This window comes from Phocoena phocoena, chromosome 1 (assembly GCF_963924675.1).
Source record: "Phocoena phocoena chromosome 1, mPhoPho1.1, whole genome shotgun sequence".
Taxonomy (NCBI): Eukaryota; Metazoa; Chordata; class Mammalia; order Artiodactyla; family Phocoenidae; genus Phocoena; species Phocoena phocoena.
In genome coordinates, this window is record NC_089219.1 from 2,318,966 (window position 1) to 2,342,448 (window position 23,483).

A 23,483-nucleotide genomic window follows, 5' to 3' on the forward strand; every position below is an offset into this window, starting at 1 on the left:
TTTTCATTACCCTAGGAGGTGGATTGAAAAAGATCTTGCTGTGATTTATGTCAGAGTGTTCTGCCTATGTTTTCCTCTGAGTTTTATAGCGTCTGGCCTTACATTTAGGTCTTTAATCCATCTTAAGTTTGTTTTTGTGTATGGCATTAGGGAGTGTTGCAATTTCATTCTTTTACATGCAGCTGTTCAGTTTCCCCAGCACCACGTACTGCCTCCTTTGTCATAGATTAGATGACCATAGGTAAGTGGGTTTATCTCTGGACTTTCTATCCTGTCCCATTGATCTGTATTTGTTTTTGTGCCAGTACCACACTGTTTTGATGACTGTAGCTTTGTAGTATAGCCTGAAGTCAGGCAGTCTGATTCCTCCAGCTCCATTTTCCTTTCTAAAGATTGCTTTGGCTATTCAGGGTCTTTTGTGTTTCCATCCAAACTAAAAATTTTTGTTCTAATTCTGTGAAAAATGCCATTGGTAATTTGATAGGGATAGCACTGAATCTGTAGATTGCTTTGGGTAGTACAGTCATTTTGACAAAATTGATTCTTCCAATCCAAGAACATGGTATATCTACCTGTTTGTGTCTTCTTTGATTTCTTTCATCAGTGTCTTAGAGTTTTCTGCATATAGGTCTTTTGTCTACTTAGGTAGGTTTATTCCTAGGTATTTTATTCTTTTTGTTGCAAAGGTAAATTGAATTGTTTCCTGAATTGCTCTTTCTGATCTTTCATTCTTCGTGTACAGGAATGCAAGAGATTTTTGTGTATTAATTTTGTATCCTGCAACTTTAATTTTGTATCCTGCCATTTTCATCAATTTCATTGATGAGCTCTAGTAGTTTTCTGGTAGTATCTTTAGGATTTTCTAGGTATGGTATCATGTCATCTGCAAACAGTGAGAGTTTTACTTCTTCTTTTCCAATTTGGATTATTTTTATTTCTTTTTCTTCTCTGAATGCCATGGCTAGGACTTCCAAAATTGTGTTGAATAAAACTGGTGAGAGAGGACACCCTTGTCTTGTTCCTGATCTTAGAGGAAATGCTTTCAGTTTTTCACCATTAAGAATGATGTTTGTTATGGGTTCGTCGTATACGACCTTTATTATGTTGAGGTAGGTTCCCTCTATGCCCACTTTCTGGAGAGTTTTTATCATAAATAGGTGTTGAATTTTGTCAAAAGCTTTCTCTGCATCTACTGGGATGGTCATATGGTTTTTATTCTTCAGACTGTTAATATGGTGTATCACATTGATTGATTTGCATATGTTGAAGAAACCTTGCACCCCTAGGATAAATCCCACTTGATCATGGTGTATGATCCTCTTAATGTGTTGTTGGATTTGGTTTGCTAGCATTTTGTTGAGGATTACGTCTATGTTCATCAGTGATATTGGCCTGTAATTTTCTTTTCTTTTTTTGTAGTATCTTTGTCTGGTTTTGGTATCAGGGTGACGGTGGCCTCATACAATGAGCCTGGGAGTGTTCCTTCTGCAATTCTTTGGGAGAGTTTCAGCAGGATAGGTGTTAACTCTTCTCTAAATGTTTGATAGTATTAGCTGATGAAGCCTTCTCATCCTGGACTTTTGTTTTTGTTCATGCTGTACAGCATGTGGGATCTTAGTTCCCTAACCAGGGATGGAACCCGTGCCCCCTGCAGTGGAAGCACAGACTCCTAACCACTGGACCACCAGGGAATTCCCTGTTAGAAGTTTTTAAATCAGTTTCAATTTCAGTACTTGTGATTGGTCTGCTCATATATTCTATTTCTTCCTGGTTCAGTCTTGGAAGGCTGTACCTTTCTAAAAATTTGTCCATTTCTTCTAGGTTGTCCATTTTATCGGCATATAGTAGCTTGTAGTAGTCTTTTATGATCCTTTGTATTTCTATGGTGGCTGTTGTAACTTCTCCTTTTTTATTTCTAATTTTATTGATTTGAGTCCTCTCCCTTTTTTTCTTGGAGTCTGGCTAAAGGTTTATCAATTTTGTTTATCTTCTCAAAGAACCAGCTTTTAGTTTAATTGATCTTTGCTATATTTTTCTTTGTCTCTATTTCATTTATTTCTGCTCTGATTTTTATAATTTCTTTCCTTCTACTAACTTTGGGTTTTGACCTTCTTTCTCTAGTTGCTTCAGGTGTAAGGTTAGATTGTTTATTTGATATTTTTCCTGTTTCCTGAGATAAGACTGTATTGCTGTAAACTTCCCTCTTAGAACTGCTTTTGCTGTGTCCCACAGGTTTTGGATTGTTGTGTTTTCATTGTCATTTGTCTCTAGATATTTTTTGATTTCCCCAGGGATCTCTTGGTTATTCAGTAGTGTATTGTTTAGCCTCCATGTGTTTGTATTTTTTACAGTTTCCTTCCTGTAACTGATATCTAGTCTCACAGCGTTGTGGTCGGAAAAGATACTTGATACAATTTCAATTTTCTTAAATTTACCAAGGCTTGATTTGTGACCCAAAGTACGGTCTATCCGGGAGAACGTTCCATGAGCACTTGGGAAGAAAGTGTATTCTGTTGTTTTTGGATGGAATGTCCTATAAATATCAATTAAGTCCACCTTGTTTAATGCACCATTTAAAGCTTGTGTTTCCTTATTTATTTTCATTTTGGATGATCTGTCCATTGGTGAAAGTGAAGTGTTAAAGTCCACTACTATTATTGTGTTACTGTCGCTTTCCCCTTTTATGGCTGTTAGCGTTTGCCTTATGTATTGAGGTGCTCCTATGTTGGGTGCATAAATATTTACAACTGTTATATCTTCTTCATGGATCGATCCCTTGATCATTATGTAGTGTCCTTCCTTGTCTCTTGTAACAGTCTTTATTTTAAAGTCTATTTTGTCTGATATGAGTATTGCTACTCCAGCTTTCTTTTGATTTCCATTTGCATGGAATATCTTTTTATGTCCTCTCACTTTCAGTCTGTATGTGTCCCTAGGTCTGAAGTGGGTCTCTTGTAGACAGTGTATATATGGGTTCTGTTTTTGTATCCATGCACAGCCAGTCTGTGTCTTTTGGTTGGAGCATTTAATCCATTTATATTTAAGGCAATTATCAGTATGTACGTTCCTATTGCCATCTTCTTGTTTTGGGTTTGTTTTTGTAGATCTTTTTTCTTCCCTTTTGCTTTTATTCTCTTCTTTTGTGGTTTGATGACCATCGTTAGTGTTGTATTTAGGTTGCTTTTTCTATTTTGTGTATCTATTGTAGTTTTTTTGGTTTGCATTTCCCATGAGGTTTTTAAAAAATATTTATTTATTTATTTATTTATTGGCTGTGTTGGGTCTTCGTTTCTGTGCATGGGCTTTCTCTAGTTGTGGCGAGTGGGGGCCACTCTTCATCGCGGTGTGCGGGCCGCTCACTGTCGTGGCCTCTCTTGTTGCGGAGCACAAGCTCCAGATGCGCAGGCTCAGTAGTTGTGGCTCACGGGCCTAGTTGCTCCGTGGCATGTGGGATCTTCCCAGACCAGGGCTCGAACCCGTGTCCCCTGCATTGGCAGGCAGATTCTCAACCACTGCACCACCAGGGAAGCCCTCCCATGAGGTTTTATAAGCAGTCTATATATAAACAAGGTTGTTTTAAGTTGCTGGTCTCTTACCTTCCAATGCAATTCCCATTTCCTGCATTTGTGCTCTCCTCTTCTCACGATTGCTGGTTTTGATATCATATTTGTGTGTGGATGATTTGCTCCTTTTAGTGTATGTTTGCCTTTACTAGCAAGCTTTCCCATTTCTTAGTTTCCTTGTTTGTAGAAACAAGAATATTTCTACCACCCCCCCCCCACCCCCAACCTAGAGAAGCTCCTTTAGCATTTGTTGTAAAGCTGGTTTGGTGGTGCTGAATTCTCTTAGCTTTTGCTTGTCTGAAAAGCTTTTGATTTCTCCATCAAATCTGAATGACAGCCTTGCTGGGTAAAGTATTCTTGGTTGTACGTCTTTTCCTTTCATCACTTTAAATATATCCTGCTATTCCCTTTTGTCCTGTGGAGTTTTTGCTGAAAAATCAGCTGATAACCTTCTGGGGATTCCTTTGTATGTTATTTGTTGCTTTTCCCTTGTTGCTTTTAATATTTTTTCTTTGTATTTAATTTTTGTTAGTTTGATTAATATGTGTCTTGGCATGTTTCTCCTTGGGTTTATCCTGTATGGGACTCTCTGTGCTTCCTGGACTTGGATGACTATTTCCTTTCCCATGTTAGGGAAGGTTTCAACTACAATCTCTTCAAATCTTTTCTTAGTCCCCTCTTTTTCTTCTGGGACCCCTATAATTTGAATGTTGGTGTGTTCAATGTTGTCTCAGAGGTCTCTGAGAGTGTCCTCAATTCTTTTCATTCTTTTTCCTTTATTCTGCTCCTTGGCAGTTATTTCCACCATTTTATCTTCCAGCTCACTTATCCATTCTTCTGCCTCAGTTATTCTGCTATGGATTCCTTCTAGTGTATTTCCCATTCCAGTTATTGTGTTGTTCATCACTGTTTGTTTGTTCTTTAGTTCTTCTAGGTCCTTGTTAAACATTTCTTGTATCTTCTCCATCCGTGCCTCCATTCTTTTTCTGAGATGTTGGATCATCTTTATTACCATAACTCTGAATTCTTTTTCAGGTAGACTGCCTATTTCCTCTTCATTTAGTTGTTCTTGTAGGTTTTAACCTTGCTCCTTTGTCTGCAGCATATTTCTCTGTCTTCTCTTCTTTCTAATTTACTGAATATGTGGTCTCCTTTCGCAGGCTACAGGGTGGTAGTTCCTCTTGCTCCTGGTGTCTGCCCCCTGGTGGGTGGAGCTGGGTCTTGTTCCTCTGGTGAGCAGGGTTGTGTCAAGGGGTGTGTTTTGGGGTGTCTCTGAGCTTAGTATGACTTTAGGCAGCCTGTCTGCTAATGGGTAGGGCTGTGTTCCTTTCTTGCTAGTTGTTTGGCCTGAGGTGTTCCAGCACTGGAGCCTGCAGGCTGTTGGGTGAAGCTGGGTCTCAGTGCCAAGACAGGGACCTCCAGGAGAGCTCACGATGATTAATATTCCCTGGGGCTGGGAATTCCCTGGTGGTCCAGTGGCCAGGACTTGGCACTCCCACCACGGTGGCTCAGGTTCAACCCCTGGTTGGGGAACAAAGATCCCGCAAGCCGCACAGTGCGGTGTGCCCCAAACTCTTAAACGCTCACTTCTATCTTAGCTTCCCCCAGCGCCCAGGCTAGAGGAGGTGTGTTTGCTGAAAGAATAAAAATATTTAGATCAAGACCATTACACATCTTTTTTTTTACCCCATTTTTCTATTCTGATTTAATTCTCCATATTTTTATTTATTTAAAAAATAGTGTACGTTGAATAAGAAAAACACTAGAAAAAGCAAACTGTACATTTTAATCATGTTCAAGGCAACATTTACCTGGTTTAGAACGTAAGGAAAATATGGTGAATCACTGAGGATAATCTATGATGCTCTTGGGTTGACAGGATCTTGTAAGGTATTAAGAAAGTATCTGTAGTTATGTGTTTATTATTTATGGTTTCAAATTCTGTGGTGAAATTCATACCTGAATAAAATTGGAAGCTATAACACGGAGGCGAGCAGAAGAATCTCCAGTTCTCGTGAGCAGAACAGGAATGGTCCTTTCCACACAGTGAGTTGTTTCAAGCTTACCCAGTTTATGTTTAGGAATATATTGTGTGATTAACATTTTCAACAATTTCAAAGATGCCTGAAAAACCTAAGAAAAAAGTGATAAAAACAGATGATCCACTCTCACTGAATTCCACCAAAAGAAAACATGAAATTTACTATTAGTTATAAACACAAACGTTACGCTGAAAACTACACGCTGTCTGAAGGACTGGAAATGGCCAACTGAAAACTGCTCTGTGGGCACAGTTCCCTGCACATGGAAGGCACAGGCTCTTATCTCCCACGTGTCATAAAGTCCCCGACATCTCTCCATGAGCCAAATATCTGACATTACTACTGAACTGCATGAGCTCCTGTGTGAATGCAGACGACAGTATAACTGTGGGATGTTCATTCTTAAGGCCCTTTCAGGGTCAGGAGAAGTCGGTGCTAACTCCCAAGCTCCTCAGGTGTCATGAAGAACAAAAACATAAAGGGGCATGTATCAGTCGTGGTGGCCAGGCCTCTGTACACATGGACCAGAGGACATGGCCCACGGGTACAAACCTCAGACTCCTTAGCGACCACATTCCTTCCTCGAGAGCTTCATTCCTAGTGACACCACATGCTAGGTGACAACGGTACTGGGGACCAGGCTGCCTCTCGGGCTACCCTGACCTCCTGGGGACATCCCGGCAGCTCTCTGGCAGACACGGGGCCCCTGAGGGGCGGGTGGGGACTCACTGGGGTCACGATGTCTCGGACAGCTCTCCTGATGAGGAATACGGCCGCCCTCAGCGTGCTCTTCAGGTCTTCCTTTGGGGTTGCTGCCGGTGCATCAATCAGCTGTTTATACAGGGCGAGCAGCGCGTCCTCCCGGTGCGACCATGTTTTGGAATAGGCCCCGGCCACCTGGGAGCGCGGGAGCCGGCCCCTCAGAGTGGGCACTTGGCCACATCCCCTCCCCAGCAGCCCTGGCAGCCTGCACCCTGCACCCCTGGCCTTGGTTTGTTTTAAACCAAGACACAGCTTTTCTAATAACAGGACCTCCACCCACTAGGTATGTGTATTTGGAGAAATACTCCTCCTAACGTGGAAAAGTTAAGTTTATGTTAAAACATGGAACATATTAAAAGTTCCAGCACGAGACTCTTTTGAGGCTGGTGACACGCTCATGTTTTGTTTGCTCTGCTGTCCTCGTCCCTGGAGCTGGCGGTGCTCTCAGGCGGGAGCTGGTGTTGGACCCAGCCCTGTCAACACCACAAATCAGGCCCAGGCTTAAAGGGATACACTTGTCACGAAATCTGAACTTCTAGCTTACGCTTGTGCTGCTTCACGTAAGGACTTTTCCATTGAGCAGTGAGGACAAAGGGCAGTTGCAGCATCAGGACCAGCAAGCCTGGGAGCCCTGTGGAGCCGCCCGCCCCCGCCCGTTGTTTGCAGGCTGTTTATACGAGCTTCTGTTCTTACCAAGGCCTCTCCCAGCACGTCCACGGCGGAGCTGGCTTCGCGCAAGGCCTTCTCCGTTAGAGGCTCAGGCTCGCCCATGGTGCCCGCTCTGGGAGGCTCGCTGCTGTCCGTGTCCCGCGTCTCTGGCTCCGTGGCCACTGCCCCAGGCTGCTTGCGGGTCGCGGGAAGGGGCCGCTCATCGTAGGGCAGGGACTCGAGCTGCGGGAGGACAGGGCGGCTGCCGGGCTCGGTGCAGGATCCTCCCCACATACTGACCACCCCCATCTACACCCATGGGCTGACTGCTTGGGACTTACCTGGTCAGAATGATGGTATTTCGCTAAATATCAGTCTCGTCAAGTTAGAATAATTTATACCATAGGGTGTAATTGAAAAAGAATTAGATCAGGGGTTTTATTCCCTTCTAAACTTACTACAGACCTAATAAACAAGCAATGTAGATTCTGCCGCGATTACTGTTTACAACTAGTGATTTCAGTTCAGCTGACAGTAGGTCACTACAGTAAAGGTCATTACAGTTTTTTTCTGGCAAGACCCTTGGCATTTTCTTAGTTTATTAGTTTATTTCTGAGAAACAACTCTCAAGCCTCATTTTAAATGCATCCAGTACCCAGCAGCCTTGAAGTAACACAGGCAGCCAAAGCTCCAGATCCTTATTCACCTTTGTCTGCACCCTGCAGCAGACATTTCCCGGGCTCTGTTCTTGGTGACCCACGAAGAGCGACGGGAAGACAGACTCCCCGCCCTCGGTGGGCCTCGTTCTCAGGGGGAGACAGATATACATTAAACAAGTACACACGTCACAGACTTCCAGGTAACTGAGGGCAGAAAGAGCGATTCCAGAGTCACTTTCTGAGGAAGGTGTCACGGTGACACTGAACAGACAAGGAGGACCGTTTATTCATACTTGATACTTGCTGAGGTCTTAACTGGGTGTACAACACATGTGAGATTTAGTTTCTCATCTTTTAAAATGTACTCACACTTGTAAAACAAAACACATTGAGGTACTAAAAAAGGAGAAATTAGAGTACTTTTTGATTGAAGTGTGAAACAACAATTAAGTTACAGACAAGATATCACTGGAGGGAGAGGGAGGATGGCAATGCTCACAGACACGCCCTGGGAGAGCCAGCGGCACAAGGGCGTGGGGGCCGTGTGGCAGCTGTGGGCCTCTCCAGCTTTCCTGGGCCTCTGGCTGCCGTCAGCACTTGTCTGTGCCCGCCTGGCAGCCTTCCTTCCTCCCCAGGGTCTACTGGCCACATGGCCATGCACGGCAGGGGCTCCAGGGAGGCCCTCACAGGCCAGTCGCCACCTTTGCCCCCTCTAGTCCTCGTCACTGCTCCTGAGGTGGCAGGTGACTGAGGCCGATCTAAGCAGGGTTAACCTGGGGACTCTGCTTAGAATGGGACGCATGCTCTCCCCCAGATGGCACAGCGTACAGACCTGAAGCTGAGGCCACGTGACGAGCCCGGCCTTCCGAGAGGGCATCTCAGAACCACAGAAAACAGACTCGCAAGACAGAAATCAAACCAACCCTGGAACCCACATGACCTCTTAAAATTCCCAGTTATAAACGCCAATAACTCCCAGTTTGAACCAGGTTTTCTGTCCCCTGCCACACAGGAGGTTCTAACAGGTACGGTAACTGGATATGACTTGTACCGAGGCTCTACTAAGGTCAGGCCAGGGTAGGAACCTGACGAATATTGTCTCATTTAATCCTGGAAACCACCCTTTAAGAAGATGTCTGTACATCTTTGCAAAGAGAAAAACAGAGGCTCAGAGGATGAAGTGTGTCTCAGCCATTGGCCGATGTTCTGGCTGCAGCTTTTTTGCCCCTCTTCTTGACGCAGTGCGGGTAAGGCTGTCACTGTTCTGTACCCTGATACATCCCTTGCCCCGAGAAAGCACCGGCATGATGTGGGTCCCCACTACATACATGTGGAATAAACTGCCCACAGCGTGAACATGAGTTACCTACATGGGCCTTGGGAGGAGGACCTGCGGCTGGGGGTGACCGGTCCACCACGCAATGCTGAGGAGAAATGTCCAGGGGATGCGATGAAGGCTTCTCCTGAAGGAAAGGGTCTGCAAACTGGTTTTCTGTCTCCCTTTCTTCTGGCTGTGGCAGTGAGAGCGCGGGCTGCTGGTGGCGAGGGCTGTTGGAACGGACCAGGGGCTGGAGGGGCAAGTCCAGAGGCCTTCGTATCTGGGGAGAAACGGGCCATTCAATCCCTAGTGTCACCGCCCCACCAGACACACCCCTTGTTCCCCCAGGGGAGCGCTAGTTTGGGAAGGCAGAGGGGGAAACCCACACTGACGAGGTCCCATAGCCATGTCACTGCCCCCGACTGTCTCTGGATGGTTACTGTGTGGACCACTCAAGTGACACCTGTACCAAAACACCAGCGTGGCCATGAGCATCTGTGCACGGGGTGCTGTGGTGGGGAGGCCACAGGCGGGCAGGGAGCACCCAGCTGGACCCGAGAGGCCTGTGCTGGTCACTCTGTGTCTGCAAAGCAGGCTACTTCGTGTCACCTGAACGAGTGCAACGGACTCAGTGGTGGCCATGTGCTGGGCCAGGAGCAAGCGCTCCAGGCAGACGACCGCACCTGAGGCTCCCTGTTCTCACCCCCGTGGATGGGATGGGGAAACCGAGGTACAAAGAGGCTAAGGAATGAGTCTGAGACTACAGAGTTGGACGGAGGAACGGAGCCCGGGGTCTGGCAGCGAGTGCCAGAGGCGGCACTCCCTGCACTGCCCTCTGGGTGCCGGGCCTGCGTCCCAGCCTGGAACGTGGGCTCCGGACATGAGACCCGCCCCCACCCAGCCCGAGCTGTCAGGGTGGTGCTCTCTCGCCCCACTCCCGGGGGCTGTGTGGGCAGGGCTGCCAACAGGAGATGCAGTGGCCCACCGGGAGGCCTTCCCACCCGACCTGCCCTGTCTCCGCCTCTGCAAATCCTGCAAGAGTGCGTCAAGGCCAGGCCTACGACACGGGCCTGCTGTCGCCTGAGCCTGACAAAGTCTTCCGTTTTGCGGAACGCACAACCACCCTCGTGGACCCCGCAACGGCTCTCCCGGTCCCTGGTCCCAGCCGCGGGCCCCGCCACCCACCAGCTCGGCATCCACCAGCCCGTGCAGCTGCAGCCGCCCGTACACCTGGCTGCGGTAGCGCGCCATCTGCTGTTTCTTCTCCTTGGCCAGGTCGTAGTCCTCCTTCTCCACGGCACGGCGCTTCTCCACCTCGTACCTGCCCAGCCGCTCCCCGACCTGAAGCACACGGTGTTGGCTTTGGCTTCGCATGTGGACCGACTCACGCGAGGTGCAAAGACGGTTTTAAAGTAACGCTTTGAGGACAGTGTGGGCGACCAACTCCGTGTCGGGGGGAGAGGGGAACGTCACGGGGGATGGAGGGAACGGGCCATCGCCACCTGCGAGCTCACGGGAGTTTAAACATCTTACATTTCCTGCGGCCGCGGCCCTGAGGAGGGCTCTGCAGGAGTGTGTGCTCTTGCTGTCCTTCATGTGCTGACGCCCCTGAACCCATGCTAACCCTGCAGCCTTCAGAGGCCTGCCGTTTGCTGAGCAGGAACCAGGGCAGTTAGACACGGAGCTGCCACCTTCCCCACAGGCAGTACCTTCTGCAGGTCGGCGATGGCCTGCTTGAGCGTCTTGGCGTCGTCGTAGCGCTCCCTCTGGGCCGCCTCGCGCTTCCTTTCATCTAACCTGCGGATAATCTGTGCCACTTCCGGATCCTGGTACATGTCAAAGGCCAAGTCATCTAGTGGGGAAATATAGTCAGACTTCCTAAAGGAAAGGAAAGGGTACTTTAGAGCCAGTTTCAATCTATGTGACGCTGCAGGGGGAGAGTGGGCCCCGTGCTCAGTGCTGAAGACACACAGACAGTCTGGAAAGGTCCCACCCACACCCGTTCCGGAGCATTTCTTGCTGAGAAAGCAGAGGCTCAGAGAAGTCAGCAACGGGCTTCAGGTCACACAGCAAGCGCAGGCAGGTCTTGCTGACCCCACAGCTTATGCTCTTGACCATGAATTATATGCACACGGGGCATCTGAGCCTTCAGTGTGTTCATTCACTCGTTCGGCAGATATCCCAAGCGCAGACCGTGCAGGGCTCTGCTCTGGGCGCAGGGACAGGACAGAGCATGTGAATCATTTGTAGACGTGGGAAAACCAAAACCAAAGCCAGCCATGAGCAGGCCCCAGCCCTGCAGAGGCTGGCTTGGTGGCCCAGGCCGAGTCCAGGGTTGCATTTCACGCCACAGTAATGGTGACGAGCATTAAAGATGGAGAACTGCTACCACTGGGCTTGTACCTCAAAGTGTCTGACCGTATGACATCACCATCCAGTCCTGCAGGAGATCAGAGAAATCCTTCCCAGAATAAATGACCTAAACGTGATCTGAATCACCTGTTTCGGATTCTGCATCGCCTCCCTCTTTCCTCCCAATTCTATAACCGGCCAGAAGCTTTCTTCTGGGCCTGACATTTAGAACCAGGACGCCGTTCTAACTACTCGACAGAAGCGTTAGGGGACACGGTCCAGAGCCTCCCAATCTGCTGCATCAGAGGCAGGAAGACACCTGCTGTTAGCTTCGCCTTGGGTGTCCTTGCACACAGCAAGTATCATTAAAGAGATTATTTGTCATACAAGTTTGGTTGATTAACAATATACTCAAACAGGACAGGGGACCACATCACCTTTCAAAAGCAGCCAGGACCCCCTTTCCCCAGGCCTTGACTCAGGCGGCTGTGGGCACAGCAGCGGGCACATGGCCACGGCGGCTGTGAGCGTCTCCGTTCATCTCAGTGATGACTGAACAAGAGCACGTTTCTGTGCTTCCAAGATCCGTTGACTCTTTTTACCTAAATACACACCACACGCTCAAGTCTAACTCACTCTGCCTTGAAGTTCCAGAGGTGAAACCAAGACTTCATTACAGTATAAAAACCCTACGAAGGACGAAATGATGTTGCAATGCCGAGGCATCAGCAGCGCCCACTTTCCACAATGCCCCAGCACTGCCTGTGGACTCAGCCTCGGGCACTGCCCACAACCTTTCAAGACCTCCCTCTACCTTCGGGAAAACCCTGGCGGGGTGGGGGGGTGAGTCAGGACAAGAAACTGCAGTTTACCATCCCCCGTGGCTAACTTGATAAAGAACTGATTTAAACAGAAACCACAATTCCCCAGAGGGCTTTCCCTGGAGATACTAAACCCGGTAAGTGAGCTCAGTCGTCCCTGTTCAGCAAGGGCAAAGCTGGGGGCAGCACCTCCACGATGCTGAAGGAAGTACCTGCCGTCAGTGCTCCCCCCGTGCTCTCACCCCCACCTGGCAAGGTGAGGACTCCAGCAGGCGGGAAGGATCCGGGCTGAGGACTGAAGCGGAGCTTGTGTAGGCGGGATGATGGGTCACCCTGCACCGTGACTTTTTATACACGAAACTGTAAGCACGGCCTCCACTCCAGCGTGCCATACTCAGCACCACTCAGTGGCTCTGAGCAACGGCACAGAGAACTGACCCCACGTTTGATGCAAACGGAAGAGCCAGCAGTTCTGGCCATGTGCGTGTGAGCGTGGAAATACACCACAGGTCATGTGCAAATGTCAACCGTGTACTAACATCTAAGCATCTTATCTCTTCGCTATTGGGAAGTTGCCATCAGAGAAGGGGACCTGGGTATTCTTTTGAATCCCTTTCTCTTTAGGCCGGGCGCCTGTGCAAGGGGTCCCCCTACTTTCATAAACAGCAGGCACATGACAAGGGTGCTGAAGGACTCTGTCCCAGAGGGGCACCTAGGGACAGAGGGTGTAAAGTGCCGTGCCCTCGGCCTTGCCCTCCACGCCTGACTTGCTAAAGAATCAGCAAGATAGCGAAATCTGTATAACTGTCCACGTGAGGAGCGTGGAGAGGAACTTACAGAAACTGATGACATGCGGTTCTCACTCCCTGAAGGAATGAGGTTTTAAAGCAGACATAAGATGAACTTTGGGGTACCTGGTAATCTGGGTCAATTAATACATCGATTCTTACCTATGAATTTGCCTGTGCCACCAAAATACCAAAGGACGGCTGACAGAGCTTTTATCTGAATGCTTTCGAGGAACTGGCTAGTAATACCAGAACATACAAGAAACGAAGTCATCTCTGCAGGGCAGTGAATGAAGATGTGCTGAATAAAAGGGTGACCTTAATCTGCAGTATATTTAAGACAATCCCATCAGTGGCTTATTCGGCTCCAGGCTGAATGTAGAGGCCCCCAGTTCCAGGATCCTTTCTTTGGAGCTGACTTGCACTTTCATGATTCCAAGGAAAGTTACAGAAACTTATTGCCTCGGGGGAGGGGGGCGGGGCTCTTACCCAGAACAAGTTCCTTCGAGAGCTGGGTCCTCTGTGTTGTGCCCTAGATAATGATCAATCAGCTTCTCTCTAGAGGTCTTTGGGGGAAAAAGTTATGCTTAGTATCTCAGAGAGAAAAGGAACAACATAAAACAGAGATGATTTGACATAAAGGTGTCAGTCAGGGAGCTTCAATGATCCTAGTGTCCTGGAGGGACAACTAAAATTCTCGAGTAAAGTTTAATACAACAGCTGCTGAAAATGACCTGCTAGCTGTTCACCAGATAATTTTGTGAGGATTTTTAGGATGATACTCTTGTGACAAAAATAAACGATCCCCTCTTGTTAGAAATAAATGTCCCTCTTCAGGAATGAAACTTCCCAAACTTACAATATTGCTTTCATCACTGAAATCTGCAGGGTCTCCAATGATATTTATTGCCACCAAAGCAACCTAAGAAAGAGTTAATCAACAGAAATTAAGTATAAAATGTTTGACATGACTTAACTCCTTTATAACAAACTCTGAGCCATACTGTCAAAAAACGGGATGAGGTACAGCAAAATGCTTTAACTGTAAAATCTCACGCTAATATAGATTAATGACTTTTATAAATTATATAAGTTAATATTCTAATGCTGAACCAAGAGGGTATTTTAATGTTTAAAGGATGTTAAAACAATACAGCTAAAAAACCTCCAAAGTTTTAACCCAGCTTTATATCGAACCATTGCTCAAGGTTAAGGATGGGGTCACATCTACATGATCGTGGTAAATTAGACAATGAAATGAAAACCTACGTTAACATAGCTTGGTTTGTCCAAGGCACCGATTCTCACTTGACGGGGAGGAGCCGCCTTCGCGTACCCCCTTCCTTGAGAATCACGGTTGCTGAACTGAAAACTGAGGAATTACTGGTGAATACACAGATGGGGTGGAGGAGGGAAAAGGCTCAGAATTCTGCTGTCAAATACGGACCAGGCACCACGACTCTGTCTCAGAACTCTCCTTCAGCTCACCTGCTCAGCAGAAAGCTCTGACTTGCTGGAATGCTTGCATTCCTCTTGGAGGGGGCAGGGAGTGCTGTAAATACCTGCGCTAATTAACAAGACTGCTTTGGACACAGTTGATTTCCACTAATATTCTTTATGCCAAAAAAATAAAAAGAAAGGGAGGGAGGGAGCTACAGAGATTCTGGACTGCATGCATCATTAAACCGCACTCTCAATTTCCACCAGGGGATTTATCTTGTAAAAGTTTAGGGGGTTTACGTAGAACAGTGCTGTCCAACAAAAATAATGGGCTGGCCAAAAAGTTTGTTCGGATTTTCCGTGCGCTGTAACCTCGAACACCCGAACAAACTTTTTGCCCAACCCAATATAATGAAAGCCACATATGTAATTTTAAGTTTTCTAGTCGACACAGTAAAAGAAACATTTAAAGTTGATTTTTTGATTTTAACAATATATTTAAAGCTAATGTATCCAAAACATCCTCCTCTCCTTGTGTAACCGAGCCTGGGTCACACATGCAGCCCATGCACTTGGACCAGCCACGCTCCCAGCATGCATAGCCGCACGTGGCTGGTGGCTCCGAATCCGAATCGGAGCACGCAGCTCCAGGGAGCTTAGCACTCTCCCACAGACACCACCTTAAAGGAGGAGTCTCAGATGCCACAAAGCAGGGGGTGGGGTAGGGGTGTCACCAAGGGGAGGGCCCATGTGTCTCACCTGATTATACACATTGTACTTGTTGATATGGTTTTGGTGAAAAATCAGCTTAAGAAACTGTCCTACTGCATCCACATACACCGATTTCAGTTCCCGGGCTTTGCAACCTGTCTTTTCATTGTCACAGAGAGAGACGTAGCTGAAAGAAAAAACACAACTCTGGAATCACGCTGATGTGGAAATATGCTGCCTTCGGTGCCCACTGAGCTCTGCAGGTTTCAAGGAAAGTTGTTAGGTTTGGAACGAAAAACCCTAGGGAAGAAAGCCCAGAAGTCAAGTTCTAAATAGTTCTCTTAAGATAAGCTCTGCCCCTGAAAAGTGGCCTGAATACGACTGACAGGAACACTGCCCAGTAAGCGTGCTGAGCACCAGGCTGGTGTTCGGAAGGGGTGTGCTCTCCACCCGCACACACGTACGTAAGACAGCGCCAAGGGCAAGGGCGACTCCTTAGCTTTCAATTGCTTTGAGACGGAGTTAGGCTAAGAGTCCCCACCGTACATGTTAAATCGCATTCTTACCCAAGCCTTCGAAACCGCTCTGCTTGATACGGTGCGAAATACTCAGGCAGGCTCTCACTAACGTAGAACTCGATTTTACTGGAAATCATATACTGATGAGCAAGCAACTGTAGTTTTCTTATTCGACATCTCTCCACCATTTGAAGAACAATTTCTTGTGGAAACTGGCAAAACCTGAAAGCAAACACATTTTTGTTTTATCTGCAGGATCTCCGTAGAGGGTCGAGGGATGTTCGCAGCCACGCTTCCACGTACGTGTCAGGTCTGTGGGTTCTGACGCTGCCGGGTCCCCGGTGCTGTCCCCGCCCTCTGGCCTTCCAGTCGCAGCTCGAGCTTGGAGTGAAGGTCTGATGGGGTCTGCCAGCCCCCCAGCGTGAATCATACTTGGAGCAGTTAGTTAGTGGTTTGAAACGAAACCCAAAGTTTATCACGAGATAAAAACATCAATCTAAAGATGCTGTACTAGTGAGTCAAAGGACTTTCCACCAGAACCTGAACACTTCAGGAAACCCCTTGCTTTACAGAATCCTGAGTGGAGTGAGCAACGATCAGTACTTCAAGAATGCCTCTCAACGCTCGCTCAGCGGCCTGGAGAAGCCTACAACTGTCCACGCTGGAGCTTCTAATTCTGCCCAGAAGGGACACAGAACATTAGAACGTCACACTGCAGTACATGATCACGACTGGGGGCGGGGGGCAGCACGACGCTTCGACAGCGGGCAGCGTGTGTGCCGAGCTGGCCAAGACTGGGCGCGCACGACAGTGGGCATCGAGGGCATCTAGAGCCAGGGAAGCACCGAGGACGCGACAGCACGCGTCACGATCCTCCTCGAGTGCAGTGGTGGCCTGGCCCCTCTCCCGCCTTTCCTCCCAGCAGCCCCAGCTGAACTGCACCAGAGCCAGACTGCCCCTTCTCTTGACCCGATCACCCCATCAACACACACGCACACTCACGCACACTCTCACGTTCACACGCACACTCACACAGTCACTCACACAGTAACACACACACCGACACGCACATACTCACACCCATTCACACCCTCACACAAATACACTCAATGCTCACACACACACACACACACAAACACTCACATACTCACACTCATATACACTCAGAGTCACACACTCACACAACACACACGCACACTCACTCACACTCATACACATACACTCACGCTCAGTCACTCACACAGTAACTAACACACCCATACACACTGAAACACACACACCGACACGCACATACTCACACCCATTCACACCCTCACACAAATACACTCAATGCTCACACACACACACACACAACACACACACTCACATACTCACACTCATATACACTCAGAGTCACACACTCACACAACACACACACACACACTCACACACACCCATACACTCCAGAAAAGCCTGAGGAGCCTCCCATGACCCTGACTCCGTCTCCAGCTCCCACCCCGTTTCTCAGCTGCCTCCTTGGCCAAGGTCACAGGCCACCACTGACCTCCACGAGGCTGACTGCAATGTACACCTCATGGTCCTGACTTCCTGGGCCCCTTCCTGCCTCGGGCCGCCTTCCCGTCTGGCCCTGACTGTGCCCTGGGCTGGGCTCCAGGTTCCCTTCTCTATCTAGACTCACTGTGAGGCATTCCACCTGCCCCATGGCGTTGAAACCTCCTAACAGGGAGGAACCCCAAGTAAATACCATCCTGTGTCCGAACTTGCACATCTCGTTGGTGACTTGACATTGAGTGCAGGCATCCTCAAAGCGCCACATGTGACCCAGACAAACACACTCCTGACCCAGCTCCCCAAGCCGCCCCAAACAGCCTCCTCCCCCAGCTTTTCAGCATTAGCACCGCACCCATCATGCGGCCCGTGCCCGTCCTCACGCTCCTAGCAGAGGGGCCACCATCAGTGGACAGGACAGAAAGGAAGCGCACAGGAAGGATCATCAGGCGGGATGGATGGGACTCTGGAAACTTCTGTGTTTAACTGAGGGACGTGAAAGGGTGAATGGGAAGAGTGCTGCTGAGAAAGTGGGGCCAGTGACTATGCATATTCTGGGGGGGTGATCCCTGGGATCTCCTAAATGCCAAGGTTGTAAGAGAGAGGCATGTGGGGCAGGAGGGCAGCCAGGAAACTGGGAACTTAGCAATTCGAGCCTTGAATACCCTTCAGTCAAGCACTGCTTTAGACATTTAAGATATTTACTTTTTTTAAATGGAAGGTATAGACATTATAATTGGCAGTGAGATCATTCTAGACATAAGGACACAGTAATCTCATGTGGGAAAAAATCCTTTATAAAAAAAAACAGGGGCTTCCCTGGTGGCGCAGTGGTTGAGAGTCCGCCTGCCAATGCAGGGGACGCGGGTTCGTGCCCCGGTCTGGGAAGATCCCACATGCCGCGGAGCGGCTGGGCCCGTGAGCCATGGCCACTGAGCCTGCACATCTGGAGCCTGTGCTCCGCAACGGGAGAGGCCACAACAGTGAGAGGCCTGCGTACCACCAAAAAAAAAAAAAAAAAAAAAAAAAACCAAACCTCCAAAACTGTTTAAGGAAAACTAAGATGACTGACAAAAGTTTGAAGCTGCATATTTTAAAGCCCTTCAAAAAAAGGGCTATGGGACTTCCCTGGCGGTCCAGTGGTTAGGACTCAGCGCTTTCACTGCTGAGGGCCTGGGTTCGATCCCTGGTCAGGGAACTAGGATTTAGCTATTCAAAGGTAGCTTATTGAGAGTTTATAGATGAATCAAAAATACCCCTCAAACTGATGAAAAGAAGGGACAATACACTGTGCAAATCAGTGAAGAGAAACTCATCTAAAATGGAGCCAGAGGCCCCGCAGGGAGGGTCTCAGGCATGGACTTCCTTCATCCGGGCAGGGAGCAGCAGACTTGGCTGCCCCAGCAGCAGAAGGGACACTTTCTCCTGGTCCAGTAACAGCCCAGCCAATGAGATGCTGTGACCACCCCAAACCCTCGCTTTCCTCCAATGGACTTAGGTTCAAAGCAGCCCCTCCCAAGTGCCCCTTTTCTCTGTAAAATAAGGTTTCTCCCTCTCCTTTGTCCTCAGACTCACCTATGCTTTCACCAGTTTGCATGTCCCGAACTGCAATTCCTCTGCCATTGTGGAATAAGCTCATTTTGCTGGCAAAAACAACTGGCTATTTTATTTTTAAGGTTGACATCGCATGGTGTGCAGAAATGGGTTCTGGAGGAGACAGAGTCTGGACCCACATGTGACAGCCGCCCGTGCCCCGTGCCCCGCTCCCCTCCCCTCCCCTCCCCTCCTGGCAGCGAGAGCCCTCCTCCTTCCGGGCCAGGAAGCCTCCTCTTTCCGGGTCAGCTCCCTCCTTTTGGTTGAGTGCTCTGACTTTATTGGGATCTGCTTGTTTTCTTTTTGGGAAGGCTTTGTCCCTCAGGTGAGTACTCACTCATTTGTTCCCCCTGTTGGAAGTGTGCTAGAATTTTGGTAAAATTCCACTGGAATCAGGCTGTTTAGGGATTTTTCTTTTGCTCTTGAGACAAGCTCTAAGAAATGGGACCCCAGTCACCTAAATGCTCTAAGGGCACCCTCCTTCGGGGACCCTGGCTGGTTTTATGTTTAAAAACTATGGTCCTTCCTCATGCACATTTTAAACTAAATAGACTGACTTAACCTCAAATACTTCAGAATACCAAGGGCCATTATGGGGAACTTTCAACCTCTCCAAACTTGTTTCTCTCAGAACCAAATTAGAAAGCGACGGCTCTAAAACTAAACAGACTGAATGGGATGCTTATTTTAATCGGTACCTTGGAGCTTCCAAACACATCCAGGACTCTAATAAAACTGCCTCTTTACAAAACACCATTTCTAGACTAACAGAGGAGAACAAACTGAAAGAAGACAAAACGGCTCTGAGGCCTCTCCCCCGCCCCCGCCCCTTGTGCCCCTGTGCCACCTTCCCTCCCCTTCTGCCCATCCTCACCTCCTCTGGGCCCTCCACCTGCTCCTAACCCTCTTGCTGAACTCCCCTTTTTCTCCAAACCTCTCCCTGTTTCCCCCTCCCCTGAACTTATTAAGTCCTGCCCTTTTAAAGCTAAGCCTTCTAGGGGTCTAGATGCTAAATCCCTAGTTACTTATGTTGCCTGGACTAAAGCTGAACTTCTAGCTATAGTCAAAGATTTCCCAAAGTAACTGAGGACCCCCATGGATTTGCTGAAGAACTTATCCACTTATAAACTTATCAACCTGGCTTCTCAGATTTATATCAATTAGTCCACATGCTTGCTGGTGAAGCTCAGGCCCAACATTGGATGAAACTTGCCTGATGGGAAAATCCTGAAAGGGATTTGGAAAAACAAACCCTGACTGTTAGCAGGAAATCCAAGAACTTGCTAGAAATTTTCACTAAGAGTTTCAAAAGGTTTTCCTAAGCATGATGACTGGAACAAAATTCAGGCTTTGCCTGCAAAACCTGTTCACGGCCATTGTAGTTGTCTTCAGACTGTCTTTAGAGAAAACTCTGGTCTTCTTTTGGATGTTGAATCTGCTTGGGTTGCCTTTAACTCTGTGTTCATTAACGGGCTGAATGGGGATTCTCTTTCAGTTCAAAGGACCAGGATGGGGACCTCCCTGGTGGCGCAGTGGTTAAGAATCCACCTGCCAATGCAGGAGACATGGGTTCGCGCCCTGGTCCAGGAAGATCCCACATGCCGCGGAGCAACTAAGCCCGTGCACCACAACTACTGAGCCTGTGCTCTAAAGCCTGCGAGCCACAACTACTGAAGCCTGCGTGCCTAGAGCCCGTGCTCCGCAACAAGAGAAGCCACCCCGATGAGAAGCCCATGCACCACAAAGAAGAGTAGCCCCTGCCCATCGCAACTAGAGAAAGCCTGTGCACAGCAGTGAAGACCCAACGCAGCCAAAAAAAAAAAAAAAGGACCAGGATGGAATGGGAAACCCTGTCCACTCCAGGTTTGGTTAATTTGGTAAATCAGCGCGTTTGCACGCTAGACAATTCAACAAATGGAGGCCCCACCCTCCCCGCCAAACAAAACCTCTTGGTCTCTGCTATTACTGCAAAAAGCCAGGACATTGGGAAAAAAAGATAATTAAAGCCTAAGCACTGCAGGCACCTTCAGGCCTCTAAGCAACCTTTCCAGCGTCCTCTTAACCCCAACGGCCAGGCTCTGAGGAACCACAGGGGGCTCTGCCAACCCTCCCTTTTAATCGGCTCGGAGAAACAACACTCTGGACGGGGATGAATCTCTGTGTCCTTACTGACACCACAGCTACGCTCCTGGTGCTCAACCCCACTGCTGTAAAGCAGCCCTGCCTTGGAGTGCTAAACAGTTCAAACAGTGGGGGTTTCTAACGAACCCCCAAAGATCCCCGTCTCAGAACCCGTTGCCTTTTGTTTAGGCCCTCTGAGAGACACACACTGTTTTCTCCTTAGGCTCCTTCATCCTTATTCGATCACTGGGCAGAGACTTCTGAGGAAAATACCATGCTGGAATTTCCTTCTCCTGAAAGGGGGAAATAGTTCTAGAATTTGACAGTAGCCATCAAAATAGCCAAGCAGGGAACTGAATGACCTTCGATATCTTTTACTTGCTCTGTCTCAGATGCATCAGAGGTGATTTCCAGGATACTCACTAGTCACTTGTCACCAGTGGATCAGCTGCCACTTTCCCTGTGGGCAAAACCTCCAACTGAAATACACAGAATTCAGTGCTCCTCCTACTAAGAGTCAAACATATCCCTCAAAAACTTCTCCTCAGAATTCATCAGTACCTTATAATTAAATAAAGAGGTCCTTCAAGGCATCAAGCCCGTAACAGAAGATTTCAAAGCCGCAGCCTCATTATCCCTTGTACTAGTCCCTGTAACACCCCGCTTTGCCCGGGAGAAAACCCAGCGGCTGAGGATGGAGGTTTGTCCGGAAACCGGAATAAGTGACACTGTTACCCCTGGCACCCTGTCTTCCCCCAGCCCCATATGCGACTAGCATCCATTTCTACTAAAAGCAGGATCTCACTGTAATTGATCTATGCGCTGCGTTCTCTAGCATTCCTGTTGATAAAGCTACTCTGTATATTTTTGCTTTCACTTGGGAGAGAACAGTAGACCTGGACAGAAATGCTTAAGGCTTTTACTGAAAGTCCTTCTTCTTCTTTTTATTTAAATTTATTAAAAATAAATTCTTCTGGCCATGCTGCGCAGCCCGTGGGATCTCAGTTCCCTGACCAGGAATTGAACCGCGCCCCCTACAGTGGAAGCATGGAGGAGTCTTAACCTCTGGACCGCCAGGGAAGTCCCTGAAAGTCCTTCTTACTTTTCAAACCTTAAAGGCTGATCTGGACAATACCGTTTTCTGCAGGCTCTACTTTATTACAATATATGGATGGTTTGCTTCTCTGCTCTCCTCTAAAACTTCACAGGAGGACAGCATTCACCTGTTAAAACCTTTTAGCCTTAAAGGGACATAAAGTCTCCAAGGAAAAACTGCAGTTTGCTCAAACTCAGGTTCAATATTTAGGGTACCTGATCTTAGAATGAGGCTACCTTTAGATACAGGCAGGCTTCATGGTACCCTCAACTTCCCCAAATCTAAAACTCAGCCCAATTATGAGGTGTTTTGGGCTAGCTGGCTACTGTCAAAACTAGATTCCAAATTTCTCTCTTATGGCCCAGCCCCTGCATGTTTTATAAAAAACAACAAACCGGACTCTATTATTTGGGGCGATCAGGATGACATAACCTTTGGAGCCTTAAAGAAAAGCTTAATAAGGGCCCCTGCCCTTAGACATCCTAATTGTCAGCTTCCTCTCGTTCCCTTTGTACGTGAGAAGGAGGGGAACGCCTTTGGAGTATCATCCCAAACACAGGGACCATCATCGACCCATTGGTTAGTATAGTCGACAGCTGGACCCTGTGCCATGGGGACAGCCCCCTGGTCTCAGAGCCACTCCTGCCACTGCCCTTTTGGTTAAGGCCACCAAAAAAATAATCATGGGATTCCCTCTAACCGTCTTTGTACCCCATGCAGTAGAAGCTCTCCTGAATTTGCGCCACACTCCTGTGAGACCCCCTTGCTAACCGCTCCTCACAGAACTCTTTCTTGGTGGAATAACGCCGACCCCACTGTTCCTCTCCCCGCTGCTCTGACAAAACTCTTCCGGACTGCCTAACACTGACAGATCACCTTTTGACTCCCTGCAATAGTTCACAGGAAATTCCTCTAACCAATGCAGATTTTTCATGATTTACTAATAGTTCCTATCTAAAAGATGCAAAAGGTAAACACCGTGTGGGGTTGCTGTCGCAACTCCTCTTGAAGTCATCAAGGCAGTATACCTTTGGCTACTTCAGCCCAAAAGGTGGAATTACATGCTCTCACTAGGGCTTGTACTTTAGCCAAGGGCAAGACCACCAACATTTATACCCACAGCCGGTACGCCTTTGGGGTAGCCCATGACTTTGGGACGTTATCAAAACAGCAAGGTTTACTTACCTCTGATGGGAATAAAATTTAAAATGGCTCTCATGTCTAACATTTATTAGATGCCATATTTTTGCCAGCTGCTCTGGTTACTAGCAAGGTCCCTGGGCATTCCAGACTCGAGTCCCTGTAAGCTAAAGGAAACCACCTTGCTGACATTTCTGCCGGAAAATGCTGCTCTCAAAGGAACCAATGGCTAACCCTCTGTCATGCTCCAAAGGGCTATCCCCACATCCCCCAGATGATAATTTGGAAACAGACTAGAAATGCCCAACAACTGGCCCCAGAAAACGAAAAACAATATTGGAAATTGAATAACTGTTGGCTTGA

General features: G+C 48.0%; 1 protein-coding gene across 1 annotated transcript in view; it reads right to left on the reverse strand.

The window, feature by feature from the left end:
• The window catches only part of CEP104 (centrosomal protein 104), a 59,600-nt gene that overhangs the window by 31,058 nt on the left and 5,059 nt on the right, over positions 1–23,483 (reverse strand). Inside the window, exons 2-11 of the mRNA XM_065896455.1 lie at positions 15,671–15,844; positions 15,153–15,291; positions 13,813–13,875; positions 13,443–13,519; positions 10,702–10,870; positions 10,178–10,333; positions 9,045–9,272; positions 7,061–7,258; positions 6,335–6,502; positions 5,523–5,696 (exon numbers count right to left, since the gene is read on the reverse strand). Coding sequence (XP_065752527.1) covers positions 5,523–5,696; positions 6,335–6,502; positions 7,061–7,258; positions 9,045–9,272; positions 10,178–10,333; positions 10,702–10,870; positions 13,443–13,519; positions 13,813–13,875; positions 15,153–15,291; positions 15,671–15,844 — 1,546 coding nt within the window. The remainder of the gene's footprint in view (positions 1–5,522; positions 5,697–6,334; positions 6,503–7,060; positions 7,259–9,044; positions 9,273–10,177; positions 10,334–10,701; positions 10,871–13,442; positions 13,520–13,812; positions 13,876–15,152; positions 15,292–15,670; positions 15,845–23,483) is intronic.